The sequence below is a fragment of the Oncorhynchus mykiss genome, chromosome 8 (genome assembly GCF_013265735.2).
Source record: "Oncorhynchus mykiss isolate Arlee chromosome 8, USDA_OmykA_1.1, whole genome shotgun sequence".
Lineage (NCBI taxonomy): Eukaryota > Metazoa > Chordata > Actinopteri > Salmoniformes > Salmonidae > Oncorhynchus > Oncorhynchus mykiss.
The window spans coordinates 1,421,502-1,442,500 of NC_048572.1; the positions used below are offsets into that span (position 1 = coordinate 1,421,502).

The 20,999-nt window shown below is 50.6% G+C and overlaps 2 protein-coding genes across 2 annotated transcripts in view; both read right to left on the reverse strand.

Moving 5' to 3' along the window:
* Window positions 1-1,985: 1,985 nt before the first annotated feature.
* LOC118965590 lies at window positions 1,986-3,490 on the reverse strand. Its single transcript, XM_036986811.1, has 3 exons — window positions 3,470-3,490; window positions 2,898-3,020; window positions 1,986-2,860 (listed from the first exon to the last, which is right to left on the reverse strand). The coding sequence occupies exons 1-3, from the start codon at window positions 3,488-3,490 to the stop codon at window positions 2,090-2,092; spliced, it is 915 nt and encodes a 304-aa protein (XP_036842706.1). The 3' UTR covers window positions 1,986-2,089.
* The window catches only part of LOC110518775 (ensconsin), a 40,181-nt gene continuing 21,167 nt past the window's right edge, over window positions 1,986-20,999 (reverse strand). Inside the window, exons 7-20 of the mRNA XM_036986813.1 lie at window positions 19,649-19,762; window positions 18,636-18,731; window positions 15,390-15,506; window positions 14,369-14,526; window positions 11,259-11,416; window positions 10,496-10,776; window positions 8,637-8,787; window positions 8,442-8,559; window positions 8,053-8,157; window positions 5,148-5,198; window positions 5,026-5,059; window positions 4,748-4,889; window positions 3,645-3,802; window positions 1,986-3,497 (exon numbers count right to left, since the gene is read on the reverse strand). Of these exons, the coding sequence (XP_036842708.1) occupies window positions 3,490-3,497; window positions 3,645-3,802; window positions 4,748-4,889; window positions 5,026-5,059; window positions 5,148-5,198; window positions 8,053-8,157; window positions 8,442-8,559; window positions 8,637-8,787; window positions 10,496-10,776; window positions 11,259-11,416; window positions 14,369-14,526; window positions 15,390-15,506; window positions 18,636-18,731; window positions 19,649-19,762 (1,691 nt within the window). The 3' untranslated portion in view covers window positions 1,986-3,489. The remainder of the gene's footprint in view (window positions 3,498-3,644; window positions 3,803-4,747; window positions 4,890-5,025; window positions 5,060-5,147; window positions 5,199-8,052; window positions 8,158-8,441; window positions 8,560-8,636; window positions 8,788-10,495; window positions 10,777-11,258; window positions 11,417-14,368; window positions 14,527-15,389; window positions 15,507-18,635; window positions 18,732-19,648; window positions 19,763-20,999) is intronic.

The window sequence follows — 20,999 nt, forward strand, 5'->3', positions numbered from 1 at the left end:
TCCTTCATCTAGAGGGAGTCATCTAGAGGAGGAGATGACTGTTACAGGGGGGAACCACCCCTTCCTTCATCTAGAGGGAGTCATCTAGAGGAGGAGATGACTGTTACATGGGGGAACCACCCCTTCCTTCATCTAGAGGGAGTCATCTAGAGGAGGAGATGTCTGTTACAGGGGGGAACCACCCCTTCCTTCATCTAGAGGGAGTCATCTAGAGGAGGAGATGACTGTTACAGGGGGGAACCACCCCTTCCTTCACTACAGAGTCATCTAGAGGAGGAGGAGGTGTCTGTTACAGGGGGGAACCACCCCTTCCTTCATCTAGAGGGAGTCATCTAGAGGAGGAGATGACTGTTACAGGGGGGAACCACCCCTTCCTTCACTACAGAGTCATCTAGAGGAGGAGGAGATGTCTGTTACAGGGGGGAACCAACCCTTCCTTCATCTAGAGGGAGTCATCTAGAGGAGGAGATGACTGTTACAGGGGGGAACCACCCCTTCCTTCACTACAGAGTCATCTAGAGGAGGAGATGACTGTTACAGGGGGGAACCACCCCTTCCTTCACTACAGAGTCATCTAGAGGAGGTGTCTGTTACCGGGGGGAACCACACCTTCCTTCATCTAGAGGGAGTCATCTAGAGGAGGAGATGACTGTTACAGGGGGGAACCACCCCTTCCTTCACTACAGAGTCATCTAGAGGAGGAGGAGATGTCTGTTACAGGGGGGAACCACCCCTTCCTTCATCTAGAGGGAGTCATCTAGAGGAGGAGATGTCTGTTACAGGGGGGAACCACCCCTTCCTTCACTACAGAGTCATCTAGAGGAGGAGGAGATGACTGTTACAGGGGGGAACCACCCCTTCCTTCATCTAGAGGGAGTCATCTAGAGGAGGAGATGACTGTTACAGGGGGGAACCACCCCTTCCTTCATCTAGAGGGAGTCATCTAGAGGAGGAGATGTCTGTTACAGGGGGGAACCACCCCTTCCTTCATCTAGAGGGAGTCATCTAGAGGAGGAGATGACTGTTACAGGGGGGAACCACCCCTTCCTTCACTACAGAGTCATCTAGAGGAGGAGGAGGTAGGTGTCTGTTACAGGGGGGAACCACCCCTTCCTTCACTACAGAGTCATCTAGAGGAGGAGATGACTGTTACAGGGGGGAACCACCCCTTCCTTCATCTAGAGGGAGTCATCTAGAGGAGGAGATGTCTGTTACAGGGGGGAACCACCCCTTCCTTCACTACAGAGTCATCTAGAGGAGGAGGAGATGTCTGTTACATGGGGGAACCACCCCTTCCTTCATCTAGAGGGAGTCATCTAGAGGAGGAGGAGATGACTGTTACAGGGGGGAACCACCCCTTCCTTCATCTAGAGGGAGTCATCTAGAGGAGGAGATGTCTGTTACAGGGGGGAACCACCCCTTCCTTCACTACAGAGTCATCTAGAGGAGGAGGAGATGACTGTTACAGGGGGGAACAACCCCTTCCTTCACTACAGAGTCATCTAGAGGAGGAGGAGATGACTGTTACAGGGGGGTACCACCCCTTCCTTCATCTAGAGGGAGTCATCTAGAGGAGGAGATGACTGTTACAGGGGGGAACCACCCCTTCCTGCTGACTGGCTTTGAGAGAGGAGCCAATCAAATCACTGACACGATGTGAATTTGACGGGATCTTTGGGTTCGGAGGTTAATCAATCACTAAATCTGATCGTCATAGAAAAAATAGCAAAAACAGAAAGGAAATGTTTTTAAGCTCTACAGAAGAAACGCAAGAGTGAGAAAAATCCCATTTCATCTTTACAGCGATGAGTATCAAACTAAAACATGAATCAGTAGTGTACACTATTCTTTACAGCAATGAGTATCAAACTAAAACATGAATCAGTAGTGTACACTATTCTTTAGAGCAATAAGTATCAAACTAAAACATGAATCAGTAGTGTACACTATTCTTTACAGCAATGAGTATCAAACTAAAACATGAATCAGTAGTGTACACTATTCTTTACAGCAATGAGTATCAAACTAAAACATGAATCAGTAGTGTACACTATTCTTTACAGCAATAAGTATCAAACTAAAACATGAATCAGTAGTGTACACTATTATTTACCTCCCCTTCCACCCCTGTAGAAACCTCTAGGTTTACCTCCTCACCTTCCACCCCTGTAGAAACCTCTAGGTTTACCTCCTCACCTTCCACCCCTGTAGAAACCTCTAGGTTTACCTCCTCACCTTCCACCCCTGTAGAAACCTCTAGGTTTACCTCCTCACCTTCCACCCCCGTAGAAACCTCTAGGTTTACCTCCTCACCTTCCACCCCTGTAGAGACCTCTAGGTTTACCTCCTCACCTTCCACCCCTGTAGAAACCTCTAGGTTTACCTCCTCACCTTCCACCCCTGTAGAAACCTCTAGGTTTACCTCCTCACCTTCCACCCCCGTAGAAACCTCTAGGTTTACCTCCTCACCTTCCACCCCCGTAGAAACCTCTAGGTTTACCTCCTCACCTTCCACCCCTGTAGAAACCTCTAGGTTTACCTCCTCACCTTCCACCCCTGTAGAAACCTCTAGGTTTACCTCCTCACCTTCCACCCCTGTAGAAACCTCTAGGTTTACCTCCTCACCTTCCACCCCTGTAGAAACCTCTAGGTTTACCTCCTCACCTTCCACCCCCGTAGAAACCTCTAGGTTTACCTCCTCACCTTCCACCCCTGTAGAAACCTCTAGGTTTACCTCCTCACCTTCCACCCCTGTAGAAACCTCTAGGTTTACCTCATCATCCACCCCCGTAGAAACCTCTAGGTTTACCTCCTCACCTTCCACCCCCGTAGAAACCTCTAGGTTTACCTCATCATCCACCCCCGTAGAAATCTCTAGGTTTATTATCCCCTTCCACCCCTGTAGAAACCTCTAGGTTGAGTTGGGAACAGATCCTCTCCAGGCCAGAAGATGCTGTTAGAAGTCTTGAGAAGGAGGGCAGCGTTGAGTTGGGAACAGATTCTCTCCAGGCCAGAAGATGCTGTTAGAAGTCTTGAGAAGGAGGGCAGCGCTGAGTTGGGAACAGATTCTCTCCAGGCCAGAAGATGCTGTGAGAAGTCTTGAGAAGGAGGGCAGCGTTGAGTTGGGAACAGATTCTCTCCAGGCCAGAAGATGCTGTTAGAAGTCTTGAGAAGGAGGGCAGCGTTGAGTTGGGAACAGATTCTCTCCAGGCCAGAAGATGCTGTGAGAAGTCTTGAGAAGGAGGGCAGCGTTGAGTTGGGAACAGATTCTCTCCAGGCCAGAAGATGCTGTGAGAAGTCTTGAGAAGGAGGGCAGCGTTGAGTTGGGAACAGATTCTTTCCAGGCCAGAAGATGCTGTGAGAAGTCTTGAGAAGGAGGGCAGCGTTGGAAGGAGGTTCTGGTAACATGGGGAGAAACCTGGACACCAGGAGGCCCTGTCCATGGCTCCACCTCTCCTTCATCTCTCACCATCTCCTCTTTTCCAGCCATCAGACATCTGTGAGCCAAGGAGAAGAGTCACTATTAAACTGACGTTTTAAAATCTAATTCCATTACAAAGTGGAGATGGAAATAGTGAAGAGTAAATTGTTTATTGCAATGTGAAAATGATATACAAGCTGAAGAGAGGAAGATGTCTATTGACCTGCTGTGTGTTGTGTTGGAGGGTCATCTACTCCTTCACGCAGCGGCTTCACGATCCCGTTCTCCTGGAACGCAGTGGTAGGTACATGCTGCTCCTCACCAGGAGGAAGTCTGGAGTCAGCAGGGAGAACAATCACCTCCTCAAACAACCCATTCTCCCTGACACAGAGACACAGAGAGAGAGAGACAGAGACAGAGAGAGACAGAGAGAGAGAGACAGAGAGAGAGATGTTGTGGAAGAATCAGAATTAGTTGGTAACATATGTAAGATGTTTTATATTCATCATATGTTTGTAAGTTACTTCTCATCAAGAATGTTATTTTTGTATAATACTGTGGCAGGGTTGCAGTTATCTGTTCTATGTCAAGACTAAGTTGCTTGGGCCGCAGAGAGGGGAGAGGTTAAAGTATCATCATGTGTAAATATATCTCTTGGCTCCACAATGTCTGTGTGCCAGTCAGTGTGTCTCTGTGATCTTGTCAAGATAGGATTGGTTGTATTTAGAGTTGGTTGTATCTAAATGACAATTTGATATATGCCTGTTGATATGGAGGGTTGGTTTATGGTTCTGAGTTTGAGAAAGGAGACAAAGCTGAACGATGAATTATGCCGATGCTGTCTTATCCTGTGTGTGTCTTTGCTATAAAGGACCTCATTTGAAATGTAGAAGGGGCTCTAAGAGAATTCATTTATAGACACTGAATTTATCTGAGAGTCACAGGATTGTGATAGAGCTGATATAATTAAAGATGGACTTTGATAACTAACTCTGACTTGTGTGTGGTTTGCTCCCATGATTTGGTAAATAGAGGAAATTTCCACGACAGAGAGACAGAGAGAGACAGAGACAGAGACAGAGAGAGACAGAGAGAGACAGAGACAGAGAGAGAGAGAGACAGAGAGACAGAGAGAGAGACAGAAACAGAGAGACACACACACAGAGAGACACACACACAGAGAGACACACACACAGAGAGACACACACACAGAGAGACACACACACAGAGAGACAGACACACAGAGAGACAGACACACAGAGAGAGAGGAATATCCTTTATTAGATGTTCTAGTTGCAGTGTATTATTAGTAGTGGTGTGTCCTACCTCTCGTCAGCAGGTGGCAGCAGTGCTGTGCTGGGGTCAGTGTTGAGGCTGGGGTCAGTGTTAGGGTTGGAGGCTCCGTTGCGGTCGCTGTGCTCGGCCCCTGACAGGCGCACTGAGGGGCCCGGAGAATCACAGTTTGACGCTGGAGAAAAACACACGCAACCAATCACAAAAACACAGGGATACTCATTATAAAAATAACTGTGAATATGGGACTGAACCTATACTATGGTATTATAAGAATTGACCACTGAGAGGACAGATATGTAAGGAGTTACCTGATTCGTCTATGTTCTTTTGAGGAGCGGCTTTCTATAGAGAGGAGAGAGAGAGAGTGGCATCATTTGAATCCTGGTAAAACACATACCCTAACCAGTTATATAGCAATAGTGGTTCCTACCTTCTCCACTTGATCTGAGCGACGCGTCCTCTTCATGATCTCCTCCAGCCGCTGGGAGAGGATAGAGGTAGGAGAGAAATGACACTCAACACACCATAATGAACAGCTTTGGGTAGAATCGTAAACACAGGGTGCCTGCATTTGGAAGTAAACACAGGGTGCCTGCATTTGGAAGTAAACACAGGGTGCCTGTGTCAGTCTGATGTGGAACAGTCTGATGTGGAACAGTCTGATGTGGAACAGTCTGATGTGAGTGTTTGAACAACAGTATGAACACCCAGTAGCGGCCCAGGAAGGGGAATATTAGATGTTGTAGCCTATTTCATGACCCTGCAACCAGAACATGGTATAAACCAGTGTCCTCCTTCAGTGTCAGTGTCCTCCTTCAGTGTCCTCATTCAGTGTCCTCATTCAGTGTCAGTGTCCTCATTCAGTGTCAGTGTCCTCATTCAGTGTCAGTGTCCTCATTCAGTGTCAGTGTCCTCATTCAGTGTCAGTGTCCTCATTCAGTGTCAGTGTCCTCATTCAGTGTCAGTGTACTCATTCAGTATTACATATCTGTACTTTTGTCTGCATGGGAGGCATGTGTCCATTATGTTCCTATAAAAATATCTCTCTGGTTATCAGAAAGACAGGTTTTAAACGGTGCCAAATGTATTTCTTAAATCACAATATTGATCGATCAAAAGAAGCGATTAACAGAGTAAACATGGTTTAAAAACGCACCCGTTCATGAGTGTCGGCCATTCGTGGATACGAGTGCGTGTCGGCCATTCGTGGATACGAGTGCGTGTCGGCCATTCGTGGATACGAGTGCGTGTCGGGCCATTCGTGGATACGAGTGCGTGTCGGGCCATTCGTGGATACGAGTGCGTGTCGGCCGTTCGTGGATACGAGTGCGTGTCGGGCCATTCGTGGATACGAGTGCGTGTCGGGCCATTCGTGGATACGAGTGCGTGTCGGGCCATTCGTGGATACGAGTGCGTGTCTGGCCATTCGTGGATACGAGTGCGTGTCGGGCCATTCGTGGATACGAGTGCGTGTCGGGCCATTCGTGGATACGAGTGCGTGTCGGGCCATTCGTGGATACGAGTGCGTGTCGGCCATTCGTGGATACGAGTGCGTGTCGGCCATTCGTGGATACGAGTGCGTGTCGGGCCATTCGTGGATACGAGTGCGTGTCGGGCCATTCGTGGATACGAGTGCGTGTCGGGCCATTCGTGGATACGAGTGCGTGTCGGCCATTCGTGGATACGAGTGCGTGTCGGGCCATTCGTGGATACGAGTGCGTGTCGGCCATTCGTGGATACGAGTGCGTGTCGGCCATTCGTGGATACGAGTGCGTGTCGGCCATTCGTGGATACGAGTGCGTGTCGGCCATTCGTGGATACGAGTGCGTGTCGGCCATTCGTGGATACGAGTGCGTGTCGGCAATTCGTGGATACGAGAGCGTGTCGGCCATTCGTGGATACGAGAGCGTGTCGGCCATTCGTGGATACGAGTGCGTGTCGGCCATTCGTGGATACGAGTGCGTGTCGGCCATTCGTGGATACGAGTGCGTGTCGGCCATTCGTGGATACGAGTGCGTGTCGGCCATTCGTGGATACGAGTGCGTGTCGGCCATTCGTGGATACGAGTGCGTGTCGGGCCATTCGTGGATACGAGTGCGTGTCGGCCATTCGTGGATACGAGTGCGTGTCTGCCATTCGTGGATACGAGTGCGTGTCGGCCATTCGTGGATACGAGTGCGTGTCGGCCATTCGTGGATACGAGTGCGTGTCGGCCATTCGTGGATACGAGTGCGTGTCGGCCATTCGTGGATACGAGTGCGTGTCGGCCATTCGTGGATACGAGTGCGTGTCGGGCCATTCGTGGATACGAGTGCGTGTCGGCCATTCGTGGATACGAGTGCGTGTCGGGCCATTCGTGGATACGAGTGCGTGTCGGCCATTCGTGGATACGAGTGCGTGTCGGGCCATTCGTGGATACGAGTGCGTGTCGGCCATTCGTGGATACGAGTGCGTGTCGGCCATTCGTGGATACGAGTGCGTGTCTGCCATTCGTGGATACGAGTGCGTGTCGGCCATTCGTGGATACGAGTGCGTGTCGGCCATTCGTGGATACGAGTGCGTGTCTGCCATTCGTGGATACGAGAGCGTGTCGGCCATTCGTGGATATTCGCGAGAACCGCTGGAAGTTTTTTTTTAGGACATGACATTAATTCATGCTAATAATAGCTGGCTAAATAGTTAACTATTGAGATAACTAGCCAAGCTACAAGCTGTTTTGAATTGGCTATGTACTCTAGCATCTCTAAAGTTTAGATACTGTAGCTCTCTAGCATCTCTAAAGTGTAGATACCGTAGCTCTTTAGCTCTACCATCTTGAAAGCGTAGATACCGTAGCTCTACCATCTCTAAAGCATAGATACCGTAGCTCTACCATCATGAAAGCATAGATACCGTAGCTCTACCATCATGAAAGCATAGATACCGTAGCTCTACCATCATGAAAGCATAGATACCGTAGCTCTACCATCATGAAAGCATAGATACCGTAGCTCTACCATCATGAAAGCATAGATACCGTAGCTCTACCATCATGAAAGCATAGATACCGTAGCTCTACCATCATGAAAGCATAGATACCGTAGCTCTACCATCATGAAAGCATAGATACCGTAGCTCTACCATCTTGAAAGTGTAGATACCGTAGCTCTCCCATCTTGAAAGTGTGCCTCGTTAGGAGTATAATTTGACGTTTTAGTTGTCGCCATGGTGACAACAACTTAGCAGCGGCACAATATAACGGAAACACCAAACACCATCTCCGGTTTTAGTTGTCGCCATGGAAACACCCTCTCCGGTCGCATTCTGTTAAGACGGGAAACCCTGTAACGTGTTACCTTCTTCCTCTCCAACCTTTCAGCCTCTTCATTCTGAAAATGTTTCTCTCTCTCCTTCCTCAGTCTGTCTGCATCCTCCCTCTGACGACATTCCTCCTCCTCTCTCTGAGAACACACACAGAGAGAGACAGAGAAATATGGGTGTATGAGTAAAGATAATAACGTCTACACCTCTACAGGCCGGGCGACCCCTCTACAGGCCGGGCGACCCCTCTACAGGCAGGGCGACCCCTCTACAGGCAGGGCGACCCCTCTACAGGCAGGGCGACCCCTCTACAGGCAGGGCGACCCCTCTACAGGCAGGGCGACCCCTCTACAGGCAGGGCGACCCCTCTACAGGCAGGGCGACCCCTCTACAGGCAGGCAGAGTGTGAGAGAGAGAGTCTGACCTGTTTCTGCTGTCGCTCTGCCTCCTCTCTATCCTGCTGGGCTCTCTCCTCCTCCTCCTCCTCCCTCCTTCTCTCCTCCTCCTCCTCTCTCCTCTGTCTCTCCTCAGCCTTACCACACCTGGATACACAGAGAGTAAGTACACACACACAGTACACACACAGTACACAGAACACACACAGAACACACAGTTGTACCTCTCTGCCTCCTCCTGTATCCCTCTCCTCTCCTCCCCTCTCTCCCTCTGTTCCCGGGCTTGTCTGCGTTTCTCTGCCAGGACCCGTGTGGCCTCCTCTGGGTCTGTGGTGCCTGTAGTAGACTTATGGGCTGGGGAACTGCCCACACTCTCTATATACGCACACACACACACACACACACACACACACACACACACACACACACACACACACACACACACACACGTCATGTGGCTGTACAATGCTGTGTTGTGGAATATCCAGAAAAGCTGCTGAGTATCCAACTAGCTGCAGTAACAGACCAGCTGCAGTAACAGACCAGCTGCAGTAACAGACCAGACCAGCTGCAATACCAGACCAGACCAGCTGCAGTAACAGAACAGCTGCAGTAACAGAACAGCAGCATTAACAGAACAGCAGCATTAACAGACCAGCAGCAGCAGCATTAACAGACCAGCAGCAGTAACAGACCAGACCAGCAGCAGTAACAGACCAGACCAGCAGCAGTAACAGACCAGACCAGCAGCAGTAACAGACCAGACCAGCAGCAGTAACAGACCAGCTGCAGTAACAGACCAGCAGCAGTAACAGACCAGCTGCAGTAACAGACCAGCAGCAGTAACAGACCAGACCAGCAGCAGTAACAGACCAGAACAGCAGCAGTAACAGACCAGCTGCAGTAACAGACCAGCAGCAGTAACAGACCAGCAGCAGTAACAGACCAGCAGCAGTAACAGACCAGCAGCAGTAACAGACCAGCAGCAGTAACAGACCAGCTGCAGTAACAGACCAGCTGCAGTAACAGACCAGCAGCAGTAACAGACCAGCTGCAGTAACAGACCAGCTGCAGTAACAGACCAGACCAGCAGCAGTAACAGACCAGTAGCAGTAACAGACCAGACCAGCTGCAGTAACAGACCAGCTGCAGTAACAGACCAGCTGCAGTAACAGACCAGCTGCAGTAACAGACCAGCAGCAGTAACAGACCAGCAGCAGTAACAGACCAGCAGCAGTAACAGACCAGCAGCAGTAACAGACCAGCTGCAGTAACAGACCAGCTGCAGTAACAGACCAGACCAGCAGCAGTAACAGACCAGTAGCAGTAACAGACCAGACCAGCAGCAGTAACAGACCAGCAGCAGTAACAGACCAGCAGCAGTAACAGACCAGCAGCAGTAACAGACCAGCTGCAGTAACAGACCAGCTGCAGTAACAGACCAGACCAGCAGCAGTAACAGACCAGTAGCAGTAACAGACCAGACCAGCAGCAGTAACAGACCAGCTGCAGTAACAGACCAGCTGCAGTAACAGACCAGCTGCAGTAACAGACCAGACCAGCAGCAGTAACAGACCAGACCAGCAGCAGTAACAGACCAGCTGCAGTAACAGACCAGCAGCAGTACCAGACCAGCAGCAGTAACAGACCAGCAGCAGTAACAGACCAGCTGCAGTAACAGACCAGCAGCAGTAACAGACCAGCAGCAGTAACAGACCAGCTGCAGTAACAGACCAGCTGCAGTAACAGACCAGCTGCAGTAACAGACCAGCTGCAGTAACAGACCAGACCAGCAGCAGTAACAGACCAGCTGCAGTAACAGACCAGCAGCAGTACCAGACCAGCAGCAGTAACAGACCAGCAGCAGTAACAGACCAGCTGCAGTAACAGACCAGCAGCAGTAACAGACCAGCAGCAGTAACAGACCAGCAGCAGTAACAGACCAGCAGCAGTACCAGACCAGCAGCAGTAACAGACCAGCTGCAGTAACAGACCAGCAGCAGTAACAGACCAGCAGCAGTAACAGACCAGCTGCAGTAACAGAACAGAACGCTAGCTGTTGATGTGTGTGGCCTCCACTCACCGCTGACTGATGACAGTGTGTCCTTCGTGTCTGTGCTGGGGCAGGCTTTGGGTTGGCCCAGGCTCTGGGGGCGGGGCTGGGAGGGGGTCACAGCCCCCTGGTCTCCCTCAGGTCCTCCTGCCTGTAGTCCAATCAGAGACAGGCTCTCTGGCACTGTCCTACTGGGCCTGAGGTTCCCCAAGTCCTCTCCCCTGGGAGACCGTAGCTGCTTGGGGGTGGATGGGCGAGGGGACAGCTTCTCGGGGGGTCTGGAGGGAGGAAGGGACAGCTTCTGGGGGGGTCTGGAGGGAGGAAGGGGAGAGCGTATTTGGCTACTCTGAAATGGCACCCTATTCGCTATATAGTTCACTACTTTTATTTATATTTAACCTTTATTTAACTAAGTCTGTAAATAACAATGTGTTCTTAACCATGACGGCCTAGGAATAGTGGGTTAACTGCCTTGTTCAGGGGCAGAATGACAGATGAACTGTCAGTTCAGTTATTCGATCTAGCAACCTTTTGGTTACTTGCCCAATGCTCTAACCACTAGGCTACCTGCCTAGTGCCTAGTCTTTAACCAGAGCCTTTAACCAGAGCCTTTAACCAGAGCCTTTAACCAGAGCCTTTAACCAGAGCCTTAGAGCAATGTTAGTGGGTCAGAACCTAACAGTTACTAACACTAGATGAGGTAGTTCAGGAGACGGTCCATAGAATGACATACAAAGTCATAGTATAGAAAGAGGACAACACTAGGATGTCTATGAGCTGCTATTCCACCAACCTGCCAGGTGAGGGCGCTGTCACTCTACTCTGCTGTTTCCCTGGTGACCGGAACCTCTTGGCAGTAGGCGTGGTCAGAGGCGGCGTGGTCAGAGGAGGTGTGGTCAGAGGCAGGGAGAGGTTGCTCCAAGACTTCCTGACAAAGTCTTTATGTTTATCCTTAAACACACACAGACACACATACGGATGAAACGATCTTCAATTAATGTGGAACTGCCTCCTCTTCCTCTGACACCACATGACAGAAGGGGGTCCAAACTGACTGACGGTAGCGTGTTGATGCTAACATGGGACAGTGTGGGGGTCCTGACGGTAGCGTATTGATGCTAACATGGGACAGTGTGGGGGTCCTGACGGTAGCGTATTGATGCTAACATGGGACAGTGTGGGGGTCCTGACGGTAGCGTATTGATGCTAACATGGGACAGTGTGGGGGTCCTGACGGTAGCGTATTGATGCTAACATGGGACAGTGTGGGGGTCCTGACGGTAGCGTATTGATGCTAACATGGGACAGTGTGGGGGTCCTGACGGTAGCGTATTGATGCTAACATGGGACAGTGTGGGGGTCCTGACGGTAGCGTATTGATGCTAACATGGGACAGTGTGGGGGTCCTGACGGTAGCGTATTGATGCTAACATGGGACAGTGTGGGGGTCCTGACGGTAGCGTATTGATGTTAACATGGAACAGTGTGGGGGTCCTGACGGTAGCGTATTGATGCTAACATGGGACAGTGTGGGGGTCCTGACGGTAGCGTATTGATGCTAACATGGGACAGTGTGGGGGTCCTGACGGTAGCGTATTGATGCTAACATGGAACAGTGTGGGGGTCCTGACGGTAGCGTATTGATGCTAACATGGAACAGTGTGGGGGTCCTGACGGTAGCGTATTGATGCTAACATGGAACAGTGTGGGGGTCCTGACGGTAGCGTATTGATGCTAACATGGGACAGTGTGGGGGTCCTGAAGTTAGCGTATTGATGCTAACATGGGACAGTGTGGGGGTCCTGACGGTAGCATATTGATGCTAACATGGGACAGTGTGGGGCTACTGACGGTAGCGCGTATTGATGCTAACATGGGACAGTGTGGGGGTCCTGACGGTAGCATATTGATGCTAACATGGGACAGTGTGGGGGTCCTGACGGTAGCGTATTGATGCTAACATGGGACAGTGTGGGGGTCCTGACGGTAGCGTATTGATGCTAACATGGGACAGTGTGGGGGTCCTGACGGTAGCGTATTGATGCTAACATGGAACAGTGTGGGGGTCCTGACGGTAGCGTATTGATGCTAACATGGGACAGTGTGGGGGTCCTGACGGTAGCATATTGATGCTAACATGGGACAGTGTGGGGGTCCTGACAGTAGCGTATTGATGCTAACATGGGACAGTGTGGGGGTCCTGACGGTAGCGTATTGATGCTAACATGGGACAGTGTGGGGGTCCTGACGGTAGCGTATTGATGCTAACATGGGACAGTGTGGGGGTCCTGACGGTAGCGTATTGATGCTAACATGGAACAGTGTGGGGGTCCAAACTGACTGACGGTAGCGTATTGATGCTAACATGGGACAGTGTGGGGGTCCTGAAGTTAGCGTATTGATGCTAACATGGGACAGTGTGGGGTCCTGACGGTAGCGTATTGATGCTAACATGGGACAGTGTGGGGGTCCTGAAGTTAGCGTATTGATGCTAACTTGGGACAGTGTGGGGTCCTGACGGTAGCGTATTGATGCTAACATGGGACAGTGTGGGAGTCCAAACTATGATCGTTTTACATTAAAATGCCCCCCCCCCCCAAAAAAAGCTGGATTTGCAAAATAAATGTGCACATACATGTAATTCAATCCCTGGGCCCACACTGCTCAAGCACGTTTGCACAGCCAGAACTTGTTTCTATTTGTGAATCTTGACGTTCTGCAAGTCCGGCCTCTCCCGTCTCCTCATTGACTGGACTGGGCCTTTAAAAAGCTGCACTGTCACTTTTTGGGCGACCTGACCAAATTCACATAGAACTATGGGTTATAGATCTGTCGATCTCAATGAAAGCAAGTCTAAGAAGTGGTATATCTATGTTCTATGTACGTTATTTCTATGCTTCACATTCTTAATTTGTTTCTGTGTCTTTTACTTTCAGGTTTGGAACATCAGCTTTGAAAAATACATTTGTCAGCGGATTAGATGGTTAAATGATACTTTATACTGAAATGAGGTATTAGAATGGAGGGATTTCTGCATAGTGCAGCTTTAATAATGTCATAATCCATCACAAACACAGACAGACAGACAGATGGGTGCAGAGCCCACAGTCTGACTGATCTTTTGTGTCTGACTGACCTGGTTTTCACCGATGCACGCATCAAGTCCTACCGGCGCGGGTTGACGTCGTCATGTGATATCTTACCGGCGCGGGTTGACGTCGTCATGGGATATCTTACCGGCGCGGTTTGTTATCGTCATGAGATATCTTACCGGCGCGGGTTGTCGTCATGTGATATCTTACCGGCGCGGGTTGTCGTCATGTGATGTCTTACCGGCGCGGATTGTTGTCGTCATGTGATATCTTACCGGCGCGGGTTGTCGTCATGTGATATCTTACCGGCGCGGATTGTTGTCGTCATGGGATATCTTACCGGCGCGGATTGTTGTCGTCATGTGATATCTTACCGGCGCGGGTTGTTATCGTCATGGGATATCTTACCGGCGCGGATTGTTGTCGTCATGTGATATCTTACCGGCGCGGATTGTTGTCGTCATGGGATATCTTACCGGCGCGGATTGTTGTCGTCATGTGATATCTTACCGGCGCGGGTTGTCGTCATGGGATATCTTACCGGCGCGGGTTGTTGTCGTCATGTGATATCTTACCGGCGCGGGTTGTTATCGTCATGGGATATCTTACCCACGACAGGTTGTTATCGTCATGGGATATCTTACCGGCGTGGGTTGACATCGTCATGAGATATCTTACCGGCGCGGGTTGACGTCATGTGATATCTTACCGGCACAGGTTGTTATCGTCATGGGATATCTTACCGGCGCGGGTTGTTATCGTCATGTGACATCTTACCGGCGCGGGTTGTTGTCGTCATGGGATATCTTACCGGTGCGTTGCCGGTGGTCCTCCTGCGGTTGGTCATGTCCCTGGGGAGGCGTGGCTCTTGGCTGCGGCAGACGGTCAGAGGCTGGGACTGGATGGACTTGAAGGACATAGATCCCATAGGATGGCAGGACACCGAGCGAGGACATACAGGCATGGCTCCTGTCATGGGTCACCACCAAATCAGGGGTTAGACATGGACAGGATGGGTGAAAGGAGCGATCGATCGAGTGGAGCAGAGGGAGAGAGGTGGCGAGGGGAGAGAGAGGTGGCGAGGGGAGAGAGAGGTGGCGAGGGGAGAGAGAGGTGGCGAGGGGAGAGAGAGGTGGCGAGGGGAGAGAGAGGTGGCGAGGGGAGAGAGAGGTGGCGAGGGGAGAGAGAGGTGGCGAGGGGAGAGAGAGGTGGCGAGGGGAGAGAGAGGTGGTGAGGGGAGAGAGAGGTGGTGAGGGGAGAGAGAGGTGGTGAGGGGAGAGAGAGGTGGTGAGGGGAGAGAGAGGTGGTGAGGGAGAGAGAGGTGGTGAGGGGAGAGAGGTGGTAGGGGAGAGAGGTGGTGAGGGGAGAGAGGTGGTGAGGGAGAGAGGTGGTGAGGGAGAGAGGTGGTGAGGGAGAGAGGTGGTGAGGGGAGAGAGGTGGTGAGGGGAGAGAGGTGGTGAGGGGAGAGAGGTGGTGAGGGGAGAGAGGTGGTGAGGGGAGAGAGGTGGTGAGGGGAGAGAGGTGGTGAGGGAGAGAGATGGTGAGGGGAGAGAGGTGGTGAGGGGAGAGAGGTGGTGAGGGGAGAGAGGTGGTGAGGGGAGAGAGGTGGTGAGGGGAGAGAGGTGGTGAGGGAGAGAGATGGTGAGGGGAGAGAGGTGGTGAGGGATGGAGCAGAGGGAGAGAGAATAAGAGAAGGAGAATTTGTTGATACTGGTCAGGACCTAAACCCATCAGTAGATCAGACAGGTTAGTGATGTAATCAATCAGAGCTCACTGCACCCATCAGTGAGATATAGTTGGTGTGTGTGTGTGTGTGTGTTCAGGTGTGTTACCTGTGTCTCCAGACAGGCTCATGGCGCTGCGGCTGCGTGCCAAGTAGGAGTGTGTGGGCTGTAGCAGACGATTGACCACTGTGTTCTCCCACGGGGTCAGCGGCATACAACGCATGCCTGGAACGAACACACACACAGATCGTTAGTTGAGATGCAAATGCAGTAATGGGAGGATAGCCATAGTAACGTGCAGTAATGGGAGGATAGCCATAGTAACGTGCAGTAATGGGAGGATAGCCATAGTAACGTGCAGTAATGGGAGGATAGCCATAGTAACGTGCAGTAATGGGAGGATAGCCATAGTAACGTGCAGTAATGGGAGGATAGCCATAGTAACGTGCAGTAATGGGAGGATCACCATAGTAACGTGCAGTAATGGGAGGATCACCATAGTAACGTGCAGTAATGGGAGGATCACCATAGTAACGTGCGTTAAGGGTAGGATCACCTTAGTAACGTACGGTAAGAGGGGAATCGCCATAGTAACATGCGGTAAGGGGGGAATCACCATAGTAACTGCGGTACAGGGAGGATCGCCATAGTAACGTGCGGTAAGGGGGGAATTGCCATAGTAACGTGCTGTAACGGGAGGATCGCCATAGTAACGTGCGGTAAGGGAAGGATCGCCATAGTAACGTGCGGTAAGGGAAGGATCGCCATAGTAACGTGCGGTAAGGGGAGGATCGCCATAGTAACATGCAGTAAGGGGAGGATCGCCATAGTAACATGCAGTAAGGGGAGGATCGCCATAGTAATGTGCAGTAAGGGGAGGATCGCCATAGTAACGTGCGGTAAAGGGAGGATAGCCATAGTAACATGCAGTAAGGGGAGGATCGCCATAGTAATGTGCAGTAAGGGGAGGATCGCCATAGTAACGTGCGGTAAGGGGAGGATCGCCATAGTAACATGCAGTAAGGGGAGGATCGCCATAGTAACATGCAGTAATGGGAGGATCGCCATAGTAACATGCAGTAAGGGGAGGATCGCCATAGTAATGTGCAGTAAGGGGAGGATCGCCATAGTAACGTGCGGTAAAGGGAGGACCGCCATAGTAACATGCAGTAAGGGGAGGATCTCCATAGTAACATGCAGTAAGGGGAGGATCGCCATAGTAACTGAGAAAACGTGCAAAAGAACATGGTGAATTAAGTGAACCGTTCTGTGCTTTAACCAGTGTGACAGGATCCGTGTCCTTTTGGGTTTCATTTGAGATGCAGACATCATGGGGGATAGATCCACATCCCAGAGTCCCTTTCATTCATTATCCAATTACTCAATACACGATTTACTGAAAGACAGAGCTGGTGTGAGTGTGAGAGATCTGGTGTGTGCACACGGTGAAGCCACCAAGCCATGATGAAGCTCTTAGCGGCGCGCCTGGGACAGACGGGACCTTGACGGGACCTTAGCGGCGCGCCTGGGACCGACGGGACCTCAGCGGCGCGTCTGGGACCGACGGGACCTCAGCGGCGCGTCTGGGACCGACGGGACCTCAGCGGCGCGTCTGGGACAGACGGGACCTTAGCGGCGCGTCTGGGACAGACGGGACCTCAGCGGCGCGCCTGGGACCGACGGGACCTCAGCGGCGCGCCTGGGACCGACGGGACCTCAGCGGCGCGTCTGGGACCGACGGGACCTCAGCGGCGCGTCTGGGACCGACGGGACCTCAGCGGCGCGTCTGGGAGCGACGGGACCTCAGCGGCGCGCCTGGGACCGACGGGACCTCAGCGGCGTGCCTGGGACCGACGGGACCTTAGCGGCGCGCCTGGGACCGACGGGACCTTAGCGTCTAGGACCGACACGACCTTAGCGGCGCGCCTGGGACCGACAGGACCTTAGCGGCGCGCCTGGGACAGACAGGACCTTAGCGGCGCGCCTGGGACAGACAGGACCTTAGCGGCGCGTCTGGGACAGACAGGACCTTAGCGGCGCGTCTGGGACAGACAGGACCTTAGCGGCGCGCCTGGGACAGACAGGACCTTAGCGGCGCGCCTGGGACAGACAGGACCTTAGCGGCGCGCCTGGGACAGACAGGACCTTAGCGGCGCGCCTGGGACAGACAGGACCTTAGCGGCGCGTCTGGGACAGACAGGATCAGTGGACAGAGGGATAACAGTGTGACATGCAGGATTCAGAACAAGCTTCCCAGACAAAACACCTCTGAACAGATGCACACTGGCTGGAAACTATCCAGTCAACTGCATAGGCCTGCTTCCCCTGATGATCCAGGCCCGGTCTCAACTGCATAGGCCTGCTTCCCCTGATGATCCAGGCCCGGTCTCAACTGCATAGGCCTGCTTCCCCTGATGATCCAGGCCCGGTCTCAACTGCATAGGCCTGCTTCCCCTGATGATCCAGGCCCGGTCTCAACTGCATAGGCCTGCATTATCGTCAGTATCCTAGACCACCTAGAACTACATTACTGTCTCCTAGAACTACATTATCATCTGTCTCCTAGACCACCTAGAACTACATTATCGTCTGTCACATAGAACTACATTATTGTTGGTCTCCTAGAACTACATTATCGCCCGTCTCCTAAAACTACATTATCGCCCGTCTTCTAGCTCTGCATTATCGTACGCCTCCTCGCACTGCATTATCGTCCATCTCCAAGCACCGCATTATCGTCCATCTCCAAGCACCGCATTATCGTCCATCTCCAAGCACCGCATTATCGTCCATCTCCAAGCGCTGCGTTATCATCGGCCTCCTAGAGCTACATTATCGTCAGTCTCCTAGAACCACATTATCTTCAGTCTCCTAGAACTACATTATCAGTCTCCTAGACCGCCTTGAACTACATTATCGTCAGTCTCCAAGACCTCCTTGAACTACATTATCAGCTGTCTCCTAGACCACCAAGAACTACATTGTCAGTCTCCTAGACCATCTTGTGTGTAAATGATAATAAATGCAACAGATTGATTTTCATATAAACACAGTAGCAAAAAGGAGATTTAAACGTTTCAAGAACATGTAATGTGGTCTGTATTAAAAACCTATAATGGAATAATGACTGAGAACTAATGTGTTTTTAGAATGTTATAGTACAGTGTTGGGATAACTGATTTTAATGATTGAAAAATGTCCATCCTCAGATAAATAAATGTAAATAATAATAAATAAATTACAATAAAGTTATATTGTAATTTGAAGAGATCAGTTTCCAGCCTGTGATGTGATGTGATAGGTGGGAGTGAGGTTGATTACAGAGTAAAAATTCCCTATTTTTCCCAGAACCACCTTGGGGTTTGTAGTGGGCGGTCTTTCCCCCTGGTAGGCGGAGTTTGGACTGTGATTTGTTAAGTAAGGGTGAAGAGGAGGTCCTTTTCTGTAACACTGAGGAGCAATGACAAATCACCACACTTTCTATAATATATACATTAAAACACACCACACAGACGAAATTAGAATATCAAATATCATGCCACAACACGGCAGGAAGCCTACATGTAAACACCACACTGTGAACATGCAACATTTAGTCAGATTATGGCACATTTACACAATTTTTACCACGACGTTAGCCAATGTAAACTTTACTCGACAAACCAACCAACGAGAACTTAGAGATGAAACAAACACTGTAGTAACAGCAATAGTTTATTAATACCTTCTTCTGTACAATATGATCATCTGCGTGCACACCTAAAATATAAACGCAACACGCAACAATTAAAAATATTTTACTGAGTTACAATTCATATAAGGAAATCAGTTAATTAAATGAAATTCATTAGGTCTTTATCTATGGATTTCACATGACTGGGCAGGGGTTCAGCTATGGGGAATACTCCTCAGCCCCCCTGCTTCCAAAATGTCCTAAAATTATATTGGAGGCGGCTTATGGTAGAGAAATTAACATTAAATTCTCTGGTTGACATTCCTGCAGTTTTTATGCCAATAGCACGCTCCCTCAAAACTAGAGACATGTGTGGCATTGTGTTGTGTGACAAAACTGCACATTTTAAAGTGGCCTTTATTGTCCCCAGCACAAGGTGCACCTGTGTAATGATCATGCTGTTTAATCAGCTTCTTGATATGCCACACCTGTCAGGTGGATGGATTATCTTGGTAAAGGAGAAATGCTCACTAACAGGGATGTAAACACATTTTCTGTAAAATTTCCGGGAATTTTTTTTGAGATCATGAAACACGTTACATGTTGCGTTTATATTTTTGTTTAGTGTTTATATACACACACGCGTGTGTGTGTATGTGCGTGTGTGTGTGTGTGTGTGCGTGTGTGCGTTTACCTCGGTCTGGAGAATGTAAGAGTGTGGCAGAGGAGTAGGACAGTCTCTTGGTTATAACTGGATCAGCTGCATGTTTAGAAAGGTTCATGGTCGACACAGACCGCCTGTCAGCATCTACAGACACAGATACACAGACAGAACAGACATCAGATAACAGACTGACAGACAGAGCTGAGAGAGAGCTGACAAAGAGCTGAGAGAGAGCTGACAAAGAGCTGAGAGAGAGCTGACAGAGGGGGAGAGCTGACAAAGAGCTGAGAGAGAGCTGACAAAGAGGGGGAGAGCTGAGAGAGAGCTGAGAGAGAGCTGACAGAGGGGGAGAGCTGACAAAGAGCTGAGAGAGAGCTGACAAAGAGAGGGGGAGAGCTGAGAGAGAGCTGACAGAGGGGGAGAGCTGACAAAGAGCTGAGAGAGAGCTGACAAAAGGGGGAGAGCTGACAGAGAGAGGGGGGAGAGCTGACAGAAAGAGGGGGGAGAGCTGACAGAAAGAGGGGGGAGAGCTGAGAGAGAGAGGGGGGAGCTGAGAGAGAGAGCTGAGAGAGCTGACAGAGAGAGGGGGGAGAAAGTGAAAACAGGAAAAAGGGAGGGCTAGAGAGCTTTCCAGCCAACACTCTCTAGAGGTGCTACTGCTCTATTCTATGACAAAACCAGGTCTGTTAGCATGCTGGAACCAACAGCATTATGCTGCTAGCATCTGGGGTCTAGCTCAGAGGAAAGGGCACCCATACCTAGTGATGGTAGCTAGCATTAGTCAGATATCCGCCATTGTTTAGCAGTTTTGTAGTGACTTGTGAATCAACTTGGAGCTCATTGGTGAAGTCTTGGTGACCCGGACCTGGACCGGCCTTCGTGACTTGTAAGCACTTGGACTGGACAGGCTACTATGACAAGCAGAATATTAGCAGCACTGAGCAGCGTAGGTTCTGTTCTCTAGCAGGGGAAGAACGTGCCACACACAGACTCCAGGAGGGTATATCCTCCAGTAGGGTACATCCTCCAGTAGGGTACATCCTCCAGTAGGGTACATCCTCCAGTAGGGGGGCTTCCTCCAGTAGGGGGGCTTCCTCCAGTAGGGGGGCTTCCTCCAGTAGGGGGGCTTCCTCCACCAGAGGGGCTTCCTCCATCAGGGGGGCTTCCTCTACCAGGGGGGCTTGGGAATCCATTCGGACTCAAGGTGTAGTGATTACTACAACACTGCTGTTTAGCGCTAATGATGAGGGAACTAGCTAATGTTCTCTACCGCTAACCAATAGGGATACATACTCACATAACACACCGACATGCTAATGCTAATTCATTATCATTTTGCTCACGCTAATCAAGCGGAACATTCGCATTCAGTTCAACTAGC